This window comes from Malania oleifera, chromosome 8 (genome assembly GCF_029873635.1).
Source record: "Malania oleifera isolate guangnan ecotype guangnan chromosome 8, ASM2987363v1, whole genome shotgun sequence".
NCBI lineage: Eukaryota > Viridiplantae > Streptophyta > Magnoliopsida > Santalales > Ximeniaceae > Malania > Malania oleifera.
The window spans coordinates 28,334,357-28,350,032 of record NC_080424.1 but is presented as its reverse complement, the minus strand read 5'-3'; the positions used below and the strand labels follow the sequence as shown (position 1 = coordinate 28,350,032).

Genomic DNA, 15,676 nt, shown 5'->3' with positions numbered 1-15,676 from the left:
ACAAGCTTGTATTTTCTGTTTTCTCTATTCATTTATCATATTTTCTTGATCTAGTTAGAAGGATACCTTGACCTTCCCTTTGGTATTTCTCCTCTTTTATTAATTTCTTTTTCTATGAAAAAATATTCATCAATATTTTCAGAGCTTAATCAACTGCATGCAGGTGCTTAGTTCTGCAAACTTCAAGTGGTTCATTTATGGAAATTTTCTCCTTTATGGATTATATCTCTAATGTGAATGTTTACTTCATAGTTAATGTTCTGACTATTGTTTATTGACTTGATTTCTCGTCATTAAAGCTGACACTGTCTATGCATCTTTCAGGAAAAAATTATAAAAATTGGAGACAATTTAGGCAGATAGATCTTTTTTGAGTTTTTTTTAATATAAATATTAGTTAGTTTCAGATAGGTTGCACCACATTGTTGTCCAAAATCCTAATTAGTTTTAGATGAGAATTTTTCATTTGTACCACGTGACATAACCTCGTTATCTGGAAGTCAACTTGCATCAAGTCTCATATGAAATTCACTTGCTATCTCAAAATCAAACACTGTCAAAGGTCTTGCAGAGCTCATGCAATCTGTCTCAAATTGTCATCTGAGAATAGGTTTGCGGTATTGCATGCCAAAGTTTCTTGGCAGTTTTTAGGCACTGAAAGGTATATCTGAATTGATTACATTGTATAGAAATAACTGTGATAGAAGTATGGAGTTCTCTCCCTCCCTGTTCTCATATGAAGGGCTTATGGCATCTAGATCACTTCTTTCTCTCATTCAAAACTGTGCATGAGACTTCCATCTCACACGGATCCTATGTGATGAAAGAAAAAAGAACTCATCTTCTTTCTTTTTTGATTACCTTCCTCACATATATATAAGACCAAATCCATTCAATTTCTAAAAAGGATTACTAATCCTTAACTTTTCGAGGAATCCTTCATCAGTGAATGACTGCTTTTTTCAACCTTTTCAATCTTGGTTCCATAGGAACAAGTCAGAAAGATTGAGAAATAAAACCATCTGATTTGATTCTTTCTCAGTAGCCATGAGATGATCATCTTACACTAGATGGATGGTGTAAAACCTTGGGACAGTGCCGCCACCACTCTCCCTTTTCACTTAAAATCTCATGGGGGGTGTACTTGCTCGAGGTTTTCCTTTAATACAGCCAGAGGTCTTGAGTGGGGCCATCTGGACCTTTGACACATCCATTTACCAAGAAAAATATACCATTTCCCATGAGCTATCCTTTTTGTTTGATTACATAACAGGTAGATTGATCCACCCAACCTGTACTAAGCTGCACATTAGTTCTCTTCAGAACAGCTTTACGTTCAGATGAGATATTCTGTCAAAAAAGAAGAGCCATGAATTGTAAGAAGAACTTCTGAAACTATTACTTGCCAATGCTAGCCTTGCAGACAGTGCACTGCACTTTCAAACTATTAACTTAAACAGATCTTGAACATCAAAAAGTTTAAACCAAAAGCAACTTTCAACTTGAGAGAAAAGCTTCATTTAGTAGCCTTTAATGATGAAAACATACCAACCAGTTCCAAAATTGAAGATAGTGAGAAGATTCAGAACTGAACATGGAGAAAACAAAGTGCACTGTGCTATTCCACATAAACCTGACTGAATTTCAGCTAAACTCATTGTATTAGTGAATAACTTTTGTTACAGTTATCAATAGTTAAACCAACTGATACTGTGATTCATGGGCTCCAAGGCCGATTTCCTGCAGAAGTCATGCTTCTAATGGTGGCTGCCCAGGAAATGTTCTGAAAAGATATACAGCTAGTCAGATGATGCTGAATATTTTCAGAGTGATTAGCGACTGAGCATGAACCCTAGGTGGTCCAAAATCTTCTTGTCCTGGAGCTTAATATTTTCTATTGTCTGTGTGGAGGACATCAGCTCTAGTATTGTGTGCTGAGACAAAAAAGGGAATGAGAAGGAAAAAGGAAGGGTTAAAGGAGGACTGTCAATATCACAAAATTGGGGAAAGACTTGAAACCCTGACAGATGGCACACATTATCCTTGGATCCATGCATCCTTGCTTGGACTTTGCGTGTTAATTGTTGTTGTGTCACCACTTCGCTAAAAGTTTATGCTGCTACAGTTGTGGGGGTGGGCCAAAAATGTACATCAAGCGTTCCTCTTGTCCTTGCTCGTAATCCTGTCTTGCATGTGAAGAGGCCAACAAATCAAGCTTCCATGGGTGCACAAACACAAAATGAATAAAGTGCACTATGATGGACATTACAGGGGAAAGCACAGATAACAAGACTTGAACTCTGGACCTCCTTGGATGAATGGGCCTTAGCATGATGAATATACATCCAAAACATGCCAGTCTGCTACCTCTGTGTTATGTATTTTCTGCATGAGTTGCATATTATTGGATTCATGTGCAGTCTAACTTGCCCAATATGTAACTCTTGGTTTTGGTATAAGAACATTTTCTTTATTGATTTTGGTCTGAGTAAACTAGGGACATGTCAATTTGCCTTTTAACGGAGCTTGTTTTAATGAAGTGAGTGTTCAAAGAAATATGCCCCTTGTTTTCATGCCGAATAGGATTATGAGCTAAAGTTTATACTTCTGAACTAGAAATTTGAACATCTAGCTTTTTATTTATAATGTAACACTTGCATTAATTTTACTGCTTGCCATTTTTCTCATGAGAGGTTATAGTCTATATCCATAAGCAGTAACTTGTGATACTTCAGTAATCAGCCTGTAATTGTCTTAGGTGAACACAAGGATTTGAAATTGGTAGATGCCCCTGTTTCTGGTGGTGTTAAGAGAGCTTCCATGGGTACTCTTACGGTGCGCAAATCTATTTATGCTTCTTATATGTATTTTGAACTGTGGACTATTTATTTTTCAAATTCACAAAAGAATTCTTGTGGAATTTTTTGATTCTTCACTTACATTTAATATGTCTTTTAGATAATGGCTTCAGGTACAGCGGAAGCTCTTAAGAATACTGGCACAGTTCTCTCAGGTACTGCAAGTTTATTATAGTGTAATACTTTTCATTATTTGGTTGCATAGGTTTCTGAAATTTATGTTCTGACAAGTCCTTGAGGTGCTTTATTTTTTGTGGGAACAGCATTAAGTGAAAAGCTCTATATTATCAAGGGAGCTTGTGGAGCTGGAAGGTATGTCTGAATTTATGTTTTTCTTTATGCCTTGTTATGTCTTGTCAGAGGACCGTGGCTCCGTGGACAAATGCATGCATCTACAACCACATGGAATATATTATTTATGATTCAATGGATGATTTTTCTTTAGAAGCAATTTTTCTCTACTCATTTCTTTTGTTCTTCATCCTTTAGTTCTATGAAGATGGTTAATCAATTGCTCGCTGGAGTTCATATAGCATCAGCAGCGGAGGCAATGGCTTTTGGAGCTCGATTGGGTCTTAATACAAAAATATTATTTGATGTCATCTCAAACGTTGGGGGAACATCTTGGTATATATCTGTGCACAAAACAATGCTTGAATTGCTTTTTTTGTTTATTGAAATAATTTCATGAGACATGTTGTAGGTGCTAAGGCATTAGATATACTAGATATTAACATGAGGTGCTTTGTTCACTAACCCAAGCGTGGCACTTAAATAGTTGCAACTAATTCAGTGGCGATGCCTTGGTAAAATCTACTTAATGGAAATAGGTTATGTTATCCTTAAGCAAACTTAAAAGAGGTTCAAATTACGGTGTAGGTTATATTAACCTTGAAAAAAGTTAATAGGTTCTAAAATTATCAAGAATTAGAACTGACTTCATCTTATGTGGCAGTTATAGATGTGGGACAACATCTAGTGGCATTGCTATAGCCAAATTTATTTCCGATATTAAAAGAACTAATAACCTTGTCAAATGCATTGCTCGTGATTGTAAATGAATAATCTTGAATAATATATCTAAAAAATTTCTATAGGTTAGTTGTTTTAAATTAATTAACCTTGTACAAACTTTAAATAGGTTCAAACTATCAAAAATTGGAAATGACTTCATCTTATGTAGCAGTTATAGATATGGGAAAACATCTAACTACATTTACAAACAAACAAACAACAACAAGCCTTAATTCCCACTTGGTGGGGTTCGCTACATGAATTATTTTTCTCCAATTCACTCGATTGAGAGCATTTTCCTCTGCTACATTAAGGGATATTAAATCCTTCCTCACAACCTCATTGCAAGTTATTTTAGGTCTACCCCTACCCTTTTTCATGCTAGAAACAATAATCACTCACTCCTCATAGGTGCTCTGCTAGGTGTGTGTTTCAAATGCCCAAACCATCTAAGTCGCCCCTCCCTTATCTTGTGTTCGACTAGTGCTATGCCTAAATTATTGTGTATATGCTCGTTCCTTAGTTTAACTTTTAATGTTATGCCACTCATCCACCTTAACATTATCATTTTGACAACTTTTACTTTTTGTGCATGTTTTTTAGTTGCCTATCATTATGAATCATAAAGCATAGTTGGCTGGCTGGCCATAGAGCCATCTCATAACACTTTCCTTTTAATTTTTAGTGTATTCTATGATCACACAATATGCCTGATGCACTCCTCCATTTTACCCAACCTTCTTCAATTCTATGTATTACCTCTTCAATTTCCCCTTGCACTTGCATACTAGATCCAAGATATTGAAATCTATTAGTGCTACTAATTTCTTGATTATTTGGTTTAATCTTCTCTCCACTACTTCTTAGGTTAACTGAAATTACATTTCAAATATTTTGTCTTATTCCTACTTATCCTAAAACTTTTGGACTCTAAACACAATATCATCTGCAAACAACATGCACCAAGGGATCTCATTTTGGATATTTCTAGTAAGTTCATTAATCACTAAAGTGAAAAGATATGGACTCAAAGTAGAACCTTGATGTACACCTATTGTGATAGGAAAATCTCTAGATTCCCTTCTTGTAGTTCTAACAGTAGTCACTACTTTATCATACATATCCTTAATGACCTCAGTATATCTATTCTATCATATGCATTCTCTAGGTCAATAAAAACCATTTGCAAGTCCCTCTTCTTTTCCCTAAACTTTTTTTATTAATCTTCTTAAAAGATAAATAACTTCTGTTGTTGATCTCACAGGCATAAAACCAAATTGATTCTCTGAAATCCGCGTTTCTAGTCTTATTCTTTGTTCAATTTCCCTTTCCCATAATTTCACCGTATGATTCATAATCTTAATTTCACGATAGTACAATTTTTGAATGTCACCTTTGTTTTTGTATAAAGGTATTAATGTGCGTTTTCTCCATTCTTCTAGAATTTTCTTGGTTTTTATAATAATGTTGAAAAGATTAGTTAACCAAATATTTCCTTTGTCGCCGAAACATTTCCAAACTTCAATTGGTATGTTATTTGGTAATATAGATTTCCCACTTTACATCCTTTTAAATGCCATATTAACTTCAAGGAATCTAATTTTGCGAATAAATTTCCTATTTTTTAATCTTCTCCTCATTTGTCACTTCCAAGTTCAATCTTTCATTTTGATTTTCATTAAACAACTTATCAAAGAATTTTCGCCACCTCTCTTTTATGTCTTCTTGTTTAGTTAAGATATTATCATTCTCGTCCTTTCTACATTTTACATCACCAAAATCTTTACATTTCTTTTTTTTTTTTTGGGTCTAGCAAGTTTATAAATGTCTCTTTCTCCTTCTTTTGTATCTAATCTAGTATATAAAGTATTATAAGCTCTATGTTTAGCTTCACTAATAGTATTTTTTGCATTTTTTCTTGCCTTTTTTATACTTTTCAAGATTTTCTATATTTCTACAACTTTGTCATATATTATATCAATTTCATTTTGTCTTAACGGCTTTTTGAATTTTTTAATCCCGCCGCCAACTTTCTTTACTACCTGAGTATCTTCCTTGGTACTCACCTAAAATCTCTTTTGCTATCTTTATGATAGAGTTAGCCATTTTATTCCAAACAATATTTGCATGCACCTCACTCCCTATTGTCCAATCACACTCTTTGATAATTTTATCTTTGAATTTTTCTATATTATCTCCCTTCATTCTCCACCATTAGTCCGCTTGTGTTGATTTATGTTATTATTTTTTTTTCCCATTTTTTTAGTAATGTATATGTAACTAGGACTCTATGTTGTGTGGCCAACTTTCACTTATAACTTTACAATCTTTACAAGATAGACGATCCCCTTTCTTAGTTAAGAAGAAATCTTTTTGGGTTTTATTATGCCCACTCTTGAAAGTTATTAAGTATTTTTCTCTTTTTATAAAGCAAGTTGTTAGATTACCACTTTACCTAAAAATTTAAGCTCTTAGGTTGTGGGCTAACAATGTATATCAAGGATTAACACACCCTTGCACGTGTAGCCCAATAGTGTGTGGAGAGATAAGCACACAATAGATAACATTGATTATAGGGAATACAATAATTTTTTAAACACGACATGATGACAAGACTTGAACCTGAGACCTCTTGGTAAGTAACTCTAGTACAATCTTAGATTACCACTTTTACCTAAAAGCTTAAGCTATTAGGTTGTGATCCAACAATGTATATCAAGGATTAACACAAGTATTCAATATAACCAAATCATAAGAAATGGAAAAATCTAAAATTGCATCACTAGCTTCATTTTTATCTCCATATCCATGGCCTCCATGTATCCTCTCATAGCCTATATTATCCTTTCCAATGTATCCATTCAAATAGGCTCCTATGAATGTCTTTTTGGACGTTGGCATCTCTTATAAAATACTATCTATATCTTCCCAAAATTGTATTTTAATACTTTCTGCTTAGCCTATTTTGGAAGCATACACACTAATGACATTCACTATCTCAAGGCCTAGAGCTAAGTTGATTTTAATGATCATATCCCTTATTCTTTTAACATTTATTGCGTTATTTTTTATGACTTTGTCTGCAATTATTTCCACCCCATTTTTATAGCAAAATTTATGCCCAATATTAAAAGAACTAGTAACTATGTCAAATGCATTATTGGTGATTGTAAATAAATAATCTTGAATAATATATCTGTATAATTTCTAGTAATGTTTAGTTTTTTTTTTTTTAATAAAAAAAAACAAGTTGATAATAGTATCATTGTTAGGTTTATTGATAAAGTATGAACAATTGAAGTCATCTATAGGAACAGATATTTTCTTTGCTGCTACAAAATAACAGACACGAATGCAACACATAGTTATGACACAAAAACAAATGGGACAACAAAAATTCTAAAAATATAACACTTGACCCTGAAGTGATGGAATATGAGTTAGGGAGCTTATCTACGTCTTGGAAGGTATTATTGATTGATCAGATAATGGGGGAGGCCGATTTCAATAAATTTGGTGGCTCTATGATGAACTCATGGCCTATTAATGAGACTATTTCAGACTTTTCAATACATTTTGAAGAATATTTCATGTTTCAAGAGAAAGAAGGGGGGATAAGCGACCAAGGAAGGTCCTCTGAGAATGCAGAAGTTGGTAACCATTTCAAGGACGATGCTGTCCAGGTATATTACTTAAAGGAAGGTGGACCTTTGGCCATCATTCTTTTTCATGATTGTCCCTCAAATTCATTAGTTGCTGATTTTCTTCAGAATCATTCACAATATTGTTTTTGAATTTGCAAAGGATACTGCCAAGAATTCTGATTTCATAATGGTATTTGACCCAGTGCAGAAAACTTGCCTAAATATACTGATTTATCTTTTTTCCAGACGGAAGAAGATAATGAGGGAGGGATTATGTCCATTAATCCATTTGGTGATGCCCCCTGGGTTGTGTGTGGGGTGACAAGTGAGTCCCTAAGACAGAAGTTAAAGGTGGTTATTGCACCTAGGTCCTATGGGAGGAAAAAAAGTTCAAAAGAGTTGATTAAATTAGTTTCTACTGTAAATTGTGGGGTGGGGGAAGAGGGAAGGGGCGAAATGCTCTTAAACTATGAGGATCATTAGTTTGAACCTTAGGAGTTTTAGGGATGTAACTTTCTGTCAATGGAACAGCAAAGCAAAAGATTTCTTTCCTTACTTCAGCCCACTTTTATTTCCTTATATTTCCATTCATTATTTTGTACAGTTAGCATATATTTAGTTTACTTGTATAGGGCTTGACAGATTATAGTTTACTTGTATAGGGCTAGAATCATGCTAGACCTTATTTACTTTCCATGTATAGCATTCTTGTAAAGTCTATATATAATATACAGAACTCAAGGTCAATTCATTCGGCCATTCACAAAATATTTGACATGGTATCAGAGCCAGCCGACTGCTAGTCTTTTTTGTCCCTTTGATTTTTTTTTTTGTCTTCTCGGTTTCGTGGCTGTTGTGGTTTTGTTTTCTCTTCCGGAAATTTTCTCTATTCTTTCGGTACTTCTGTGGCTGCGTGGCTGTTGGCACAGCAGGTTTCTAGGTTGCCATTTATTCCTCCAGTTTACGTTTGTGACTCTTGGCAAGCAGGCTTGTGACTTTTGGCAAGCAGGCACAGTAGGTTTCTGGTTTGCCACTTATTTCTCCAGTTTCTGTTGCTGTTTGTGACCTTCGGCAAGCAGGCAACAGCTTTCTGCTACTGTTTCTGGCACTTATCTTCTCGGCACAGCAGGTTTTTGGTTCAAGATTTAATTTTTTAGTGCAGGGAGGTTGTTCTTGGTTTTTCTTTGTACCTGCGTTGTTTATTTTGGGCTTCTAGATTTTCTGGTGGTCTGTTTCTTTCGGCACAGTCTGTTTTTTTTTTTTTTTTGGGCTTCTCCATTTTCTCCATTATTTAGCATGGACTCCGCACCTGTTTGCCAAGTTTATGGGCAACAATTATTCTACGTGGGTTTTTTAGTTTGAACTTTTCCTGAAGGGAAAATATCTTTGGGGTCATATTGATGGCACGAATTGTGCACCCAATCCTGATAAATCCAAGGAGTCTGCAGCTTGTCCTTCATGCGCTGTGCTTGATGCTCGGATTATGTCTTGGCTTCTTGGTTCGGTTGAGCCACATATTATCCCCAACTTGCGACCTTATCGCACCACTCAATCCATGTGGACTTATTTAAAAACAGTATGTCATCAAAATGACGGTGCCCGTCGTTTTCAGTTAGAGCAAGCGATTGCCATGTTTCAACATGACAATTGTTCCATCCAAGACTATTATTCAAGGTTTTTGACTCTTTGGAATGAATATTATGATCTGGTTACTGCAGATGTTCTTGTGGCTTCTCTTCCCATTATTAAATGTCTTCACGAGACTAGTCATCGTGATCAGTTTCTTATGAAACTCTGCCCCGAGTATGAATCTGTTCGCTCGTCTCTGCTAAATTGCTCTCTTGTTCCTTTTGTGGATGTTTGTTTTGGTGAGTTACTTCGTGAAGAACAACGACTTAGTACTCAAGTTACTCTGGCACAATCTCATGGTAGTTTTGGGTCTGTCCCTGTGCCTTATGCTGCTCAACGACGAGGACCGCCTACGCATTCTAGCACTTTGCAGTGTTTTTGCTGCAAAGAATTTGGACATATCGCTACTAATTGTTCCAAGAAATTCTGCTCTTATTGCAAGAAGAAGGGTCACATTATCAAAGAATGTCGTATCCACCCACAAAATCGTTAGGCCCTGGCATTCCAGACTTTTGATTGTGTACCCCCCACGGTGACTTTTGCGGCCCCTGTCTCTTCTTCAGGTGACTTCTCTATTCCTGCACCTTCTCTAGCGCTGCACACCCGAAATGGTGCAACAGATGCTTATTTCTGCATTATCAGCAATGGGGCTCTAAGGTAACAATTCAACTAATCTCTGGTATGTGGACTTGCTTGCCTCTAATCACATGATGAATAATCCCACTACCTTGTGTCATGTTCGGCCCTACGCTGGTCAATCTGCTATTCAGACTGCCAATAGCAGTTCTTTGTGAATAGCTGCTGTCGGAGATGCGTCTTCTAAGTTCACTAATGTATTTCTTGCTCCTCAACTTTCCACGAATCTTATTTCCGTTGGTCAATTAGTTGATAACAATTGTGTTGTTAATTTTTCTGGTAATGGTTGTGTTGTGCAGGACTAGGTAACGGGGGAGCCGATCGCGAAGGGACCTAAAGTGGGGCGCTTGTTTCCACTACTTTTGCCTATTCTAGCATGTTCTCCTGTTTCTTCTATTTAGTCTTTTGCTTGTAATAATGTTTCAGATCTTAGTATGGTGTAGCATCATCGTTTAAGCCATCGCAATACTTAGATCTTATCTCATGTATTGAACTCTGGTTAACATGATAATAAAGAACGTTCTTCTTTATCTCTTGAGTGTGCCTCTTGGAAACTTGGTAAAAGCAAAACTCTTCCCTTCCCTTTGCATGCTAGTAGAGCTTCTCAGTGTTTTGAGCTTATCCATAGTGATGTTTGGGGACCTTCTCTGGTTAGTTCACATGAAAAATTTAAATACTATGTGACTTTCATTGACGATCATAGAAAATTTACTTGGGTCTACTTTCTTCACTCTAAATTTGAGGTTTTTCGTACTTTCACTGGGTTTTTAGTGTATGTTGACAATCAATTTTCTGCTTCTATTAAGACATCACGCACAGATTCTGGTGGTGAGTATGTGTCTACTGAGTTTCAAGCATTTTTGGCTTCTAAAGGCTTTATTTATCAACATTCATGTCCTGCTACTCCCCAACAGAATGGAGTAGCCGAACGAAAAAATCGTCATCTCCTAGATGTGGTCTGTACTCTCTTGCTGGAATTCTTTGTTCCATCTGGTTGAGGCTCTGAAAACTGCTACTTACTTGATTAATTGTTTACCTTCTCAAGTCCTACTCATGGAGTCTCCCTATTTTCGTTTATTTGCTAAGCAACCTAGTTACGATAACCTCTGTACCTTTGGTTTACCTCCTCATGAACGACATATATTATTTGCTCAATCTGTTTGATGTGCATTCTTGGGATACAATGTGTGTCAAAAGGGATTTGTTTGCTATGATCCTACATTACATCGTATACGCATTTCTAGGAATGTTATTTTCTTTGAAAATCAACATTTCTTTCCCGTGTCCTCTGTACCCTCCTCTCGTACTATGATTCTCCCCTCCTTTGAGGAGTAGTTTTCGGATCCTCATCTAGTCAGTTCTCGTTTTAAACCAGGTGTTGTGTATACGCGGCACCCCCGCCCATAGTCTCTTTCGGTAGCTCATCCGATATCTAATCCTACCATGCTCCAGATTTAGTCAGTTGTAGCGCCTCCAGAGCCTTTGGTATGTCGCTCTTCTCGAGTGTCTGTATCCCGGACAAGTATGGGTTTCCCTCTTCAAGTTTTGGTAAATCTGTTTCAGCTCTTACTACTGCATTGTCCAATTTATATATTCCCACTTTCTACTCACATGTTGCCAAGCATGATTGTTGGCAACAAGCTATGCAAGAAGAAATTGCCACTCTAGAAGCCAATCACACCTGGGACATTGAGCCTTGTCCTCCCACCATTGTTCCTGTAGGTTGTAAATGGGTTTACTCAGTCAAGGTCCGATTTGATGGAAGTCTGAATTGTTACAAAACTCGTCTAGTTGCACTTGGGAATAATCAGGAATATGTTGTCAATTATGAAGAGACCTTTGCTCCTGTGGCTAAGATGACAACTGTTCGTATGATTCTGGCTATTGCTGCTTCTAGTGAGTGGCCACTACATCAGATGGATGTCAAGAATGGTTTTCTTCACGAGGATCTTAAGAGTGTATTTATATGAAGCCACCCCCTAGGCTTGTTTCCCTCTCTGACTTCACATGTGTGTAAGCTTCGTCGTTCTCTTTATGGTCTCAAACAAGCTCCGAGGGCCTGGTTTGATAAATTCTGCACCACTTTATTACAATTTTCATTCAAGCAAAGCAAGTATGACAGTTCATTGTTTCTTCGGAAATCAGACATGGGTATTGTTGTTCTTTTGGTTTATGTTGATGATATTGTGATTACTGGTTCCAATTTAGCTTTACTTGCTCAGCTCAAGACTCATATCTCAAAGTCTTTCATATGAAAGATCTTGGGTCTCTCACATATTTTCTTGGTCTTGAGGTGAATCGTAGTCCCTCGGGTATTTCACTCAATCAACATAAGTATGCTAGTGACTTGGTGGCCCCAGCTGGCCTTCAGAAGGGTACTTTTGTTGATACTCCCATGGAATTAAATGTCAAGCTTCGCAAAGAGGAGGGTGATTTACTTGCTGATCCCAGTTTATACCGAAAGTTGGTGGGTAGTCTTGTCTATCTCACCATTACTAGACTAGACATTTCTTTTGTTGTACAACAAGTTAGCCAGTTTCTTTAGACTCCTCGTTATCATCATTTGGCTGCTGTTTGTAGGATCATACGCTATGTTCAGGGCACTTCTGCCCATGGTTTATTCTTCCCTGCAGACAATTCTACTCGCCTTGCTGCTTATAGCGATGCTGATTGGGCTGGTTGTGCGGATACATGTTGCTCCATCATTGGTTGGTGTGTGTTCTTAGGTGATGCATTGATCTCTTGGAAGAGTAAGAAGCAAGACAGAGTTTCTAAGTCATCAGCAGAATCTAAATACTGGGCGATGTCTCTTGCTTGTTCTGAAATTAGCTTGGAGGCTTGCTTGCTGAGCTAGATTTTTCTGAGACCGATCCTGCACCTCTACATGTCGATAATACGAGTGCTATCCAAATCATGGCCAATTCTGTCTATCATGAGCGCACGAAGCATATTGAAGTCGATTGTCACTCCATCTGTGACGCATTAAAGCTTGTGTTATCACTTTTCCACACATTTCCACTGAATTACAAATTGCAGATATCTTCACCAAGGCTCTCACTCGTCACCGACATTGCTTCCTAAGTAGCAAATTGATGCTCGTTGATCAACCCGCATCAATTTGAGGGGGGCTGTCAACGGAACAGCAAAGCAAAAGATTTCTTTCCTTTCTTCAGCCGACGTTTGCTTCCTTATATTTCCGTTCATTAATTTGTATAGTTAGCATATATTTAGTTTACATGTATAGGGCTTGACAGATAATAGTTTACTTGTATAGGGCTAGAATCATGCTAGACCTTATTTACTTTCCATGTATAGCATTCTTGTAAAGTATATATATAATATACAAAACTCAAGGCCAATTCATTTGGTCATTCACAAAATACTTGACACTTTCATCCTTGTGCCCTTAAAAAATAATTGGTACAATTCAATTTATCAGAGGTGATATGTAAATTAATAGGTCCTCAACGGTTTGAACTGTTGCACTATGCTCACAAGACTTTGGCATGAAGCCTAAGAATTACACCTGGTAGCTCTTTAGGTTACTGTAAATGGGAAGCCAGACTTCTAAAGAATAATTGTCCACCCAAGACTGGAGGACAGTACGACAGATATGTCAAATAATTATACCAAGACGCTTTGAGCTACTTGTCAGATTTCTAGATTAGGAAATTCTATTTTTTGAATAAAATTTGGAATTACTATTTCAGAATTCTAGTAGTTTCAGCTTCTTGTGTTCTCTATTTTCTAGCCTAGAGATATGTTGATTTGATTTGCTGATTTTGTGGTGATTTGATTTGCTGATTTTGTGGCCTTTCCTAATTTGGTGGCCTTCCTCTACTATTTATCTTGTAATTGCTTCTCTTGAAATTTAATAAGAGTGGTTATTCTTCTTCTAAAATATCCTTCATGGTATCAGAGTCTCGTGCTCTTTTTCTATTTTGTTCTTGCTTTTGATGATGTCATATAAGTCGGCGATGACCTGTGCCGAAAGAAATCCTACTGGCTCTTCTGGTACTTCCGAAACCATTCCTCCCAAGTTTGTATCTACTTATTACTATTCCCAAAATTCAGCCTTTTATCTCACGGTTACAAAACTCAATAGGCGTAAGAAACCATGGTGCGAGCATTGCAAAAAACCGTCTCATACAAAGGAGACGTGTTGGAAGCTTCATGGTAAACTAGCAAATTGGAAGCCAAAATTCAAATGTGATAGTCGCGCCTACCAAGCCATTGCTAAAGAGACTTAAGAGCCTTCTACCTGAAAGGACTTGCGGAATAGCCCTAAGATCTGGCTGTAGTGCATATGGATAACAAAAAAAAAAAAAATCTGATCATGCAAACCGTAATTACGTGATTAGGATTATACCTGCGAGATCTGTCTGGTTTGATCCTAAATCTGCAAGTATGAAAGCAAGTTATTGAAGAGGACCAGGTATCTTCTGCTGTATTTCTTGAACACGCCTTGCTCCTAAGAGAGTGGGCTCGTAAGCGGCTGCTAGGGTTTTCTTCTCTTATGGAAAATGTCTGCCTCTATGAGAGTTTGCTCGTCTCATCCTAGCTGCTGATTGGAGCGCGTGTGTATAGGCTACAACAGGGACCTCTAGGCAAATATGACTGGGGCTTCCCACGTAATTAAGAATTTCTAATCCGACCCGAATTCGTCCTTAATTACGTTAATTATGATTCATACCGCTAAAGAATTATAATTGCACTCACTGTCATATTCGAAATTAAATTTCGAGCTTTATATTTTTCTTATTTATCTCCCCACGTAAATATTACAGATACCCGTCTATTAAATTAAATTACTAACAATTTAATTAATTGACATATTAATTCTTTGAGACCTTCCACTTAACTTATTTGATGTGTCGGATTCAAAATCCACTTGCAGGATTTGATACAATCAAAACTTATAAGCTTCCTCAAGGGCATATCATCAATCTCGATGCCGAGACGTGGATTCCATCAATAATTAATGTTCACCATACACATAATGTCATCACCCAACTCACTGATTTTTTTGACCCATAAAGAATCTCACTCTTCTATGAATCAAAGTTATAAACACTATATGCACGTGTCCAATAATCATATCAGGATTAAAAGCATAAGCACTCATAATAACCATGTGGTATTGATTGTTTAATATAGTCAGTATAAACAATTACCCCAAGACGATCCTGTTCAATACATACAAAGTGCACTAGCACAAGGAGTTGGAACTGTATCATTCCCAATAGTCAAGACAGACCTATTAAAACCTTGTGCTACAGTCTTACCAATGATGTGTCCAATTTCATTTAAGACTGTGAACAATAAACTTATATTTTATAAGAACTGATGATCTAATCTTTTGTGTATAAGCCGTACTCTACATACTAGATCACCTACTATATAGGATAAAAGACACATGCATAATCATTAAATAAATAATGTCAGACAAACATTGCTCACAACGGTTCTCATTAAAATGGAATACTGAAGTTATTAATAAATACTAAAACCGATTACATAAAGCATGTCTTTTCGTATAAATCCCTAACACTACCAATTCGGATGCAGCCCCTTTTACCAAGGAGCAATTAGAGCACCTGTGCAAATTGTTTCAATCTCCAAAACTGTCCTTAACTCCATCTTGTTCTTTGGTACAGAAGAGTAACCCTCTTGCTACTGCGTTTTTAGGTGTTATTCCTAATTCTGTTCATTCTTGGATAGTTGATTCTGGCGCGACTGATCATATGACTGGTTGCTCCAAATTGTTCTCATCCTATAGTCCGTGTGCAGGAAATAAAAAAGTCAAAATTGCAAATAGTTCACTCTCGGTCATTGCCGTGATAGGAACTATCAAACTCACTTCGTTTTTAACTCTCCATGATGTGCTCCACGTTC

General features: G+C 36.7%; 1 protein-coding gene across 2 annotated transcripts in view; it reads left to right on the top strand.

Moving 5' to 3' along the window:
- Positions 1-15,676, top strand: part of LOC131161483 (uncharacterized) — a 140,134-nt gene that overhangs the window by 68,793 nt on the left and 55,665 nt on the right. For both annotated transcript variants that reach the window (XR_009138483.1, XM_058117273.1), the window contains exons 16-19: positions 2,759-2,835; positions 2,959-3,013; positions 3,122-3,170; positions 3,348-3,485. Coding sequence is in view for 1 of the 2 variants with exons in the window: in XM_058117273.1 (XP_057973256.1) it covers positions 2,759-2,835; positions 2,959-3,013; positions 3,122-3,170; positions 3,348-3,485 (319 nt within the window). In the remaining variant the exon portion in view is untranslated. The remainder of the gene's footprint in view (positions 1-2,758; positions 2,836-2,958; positions 3,014-3,121; positions 3,171-3,347; positions 3,486-15,676) is intronic.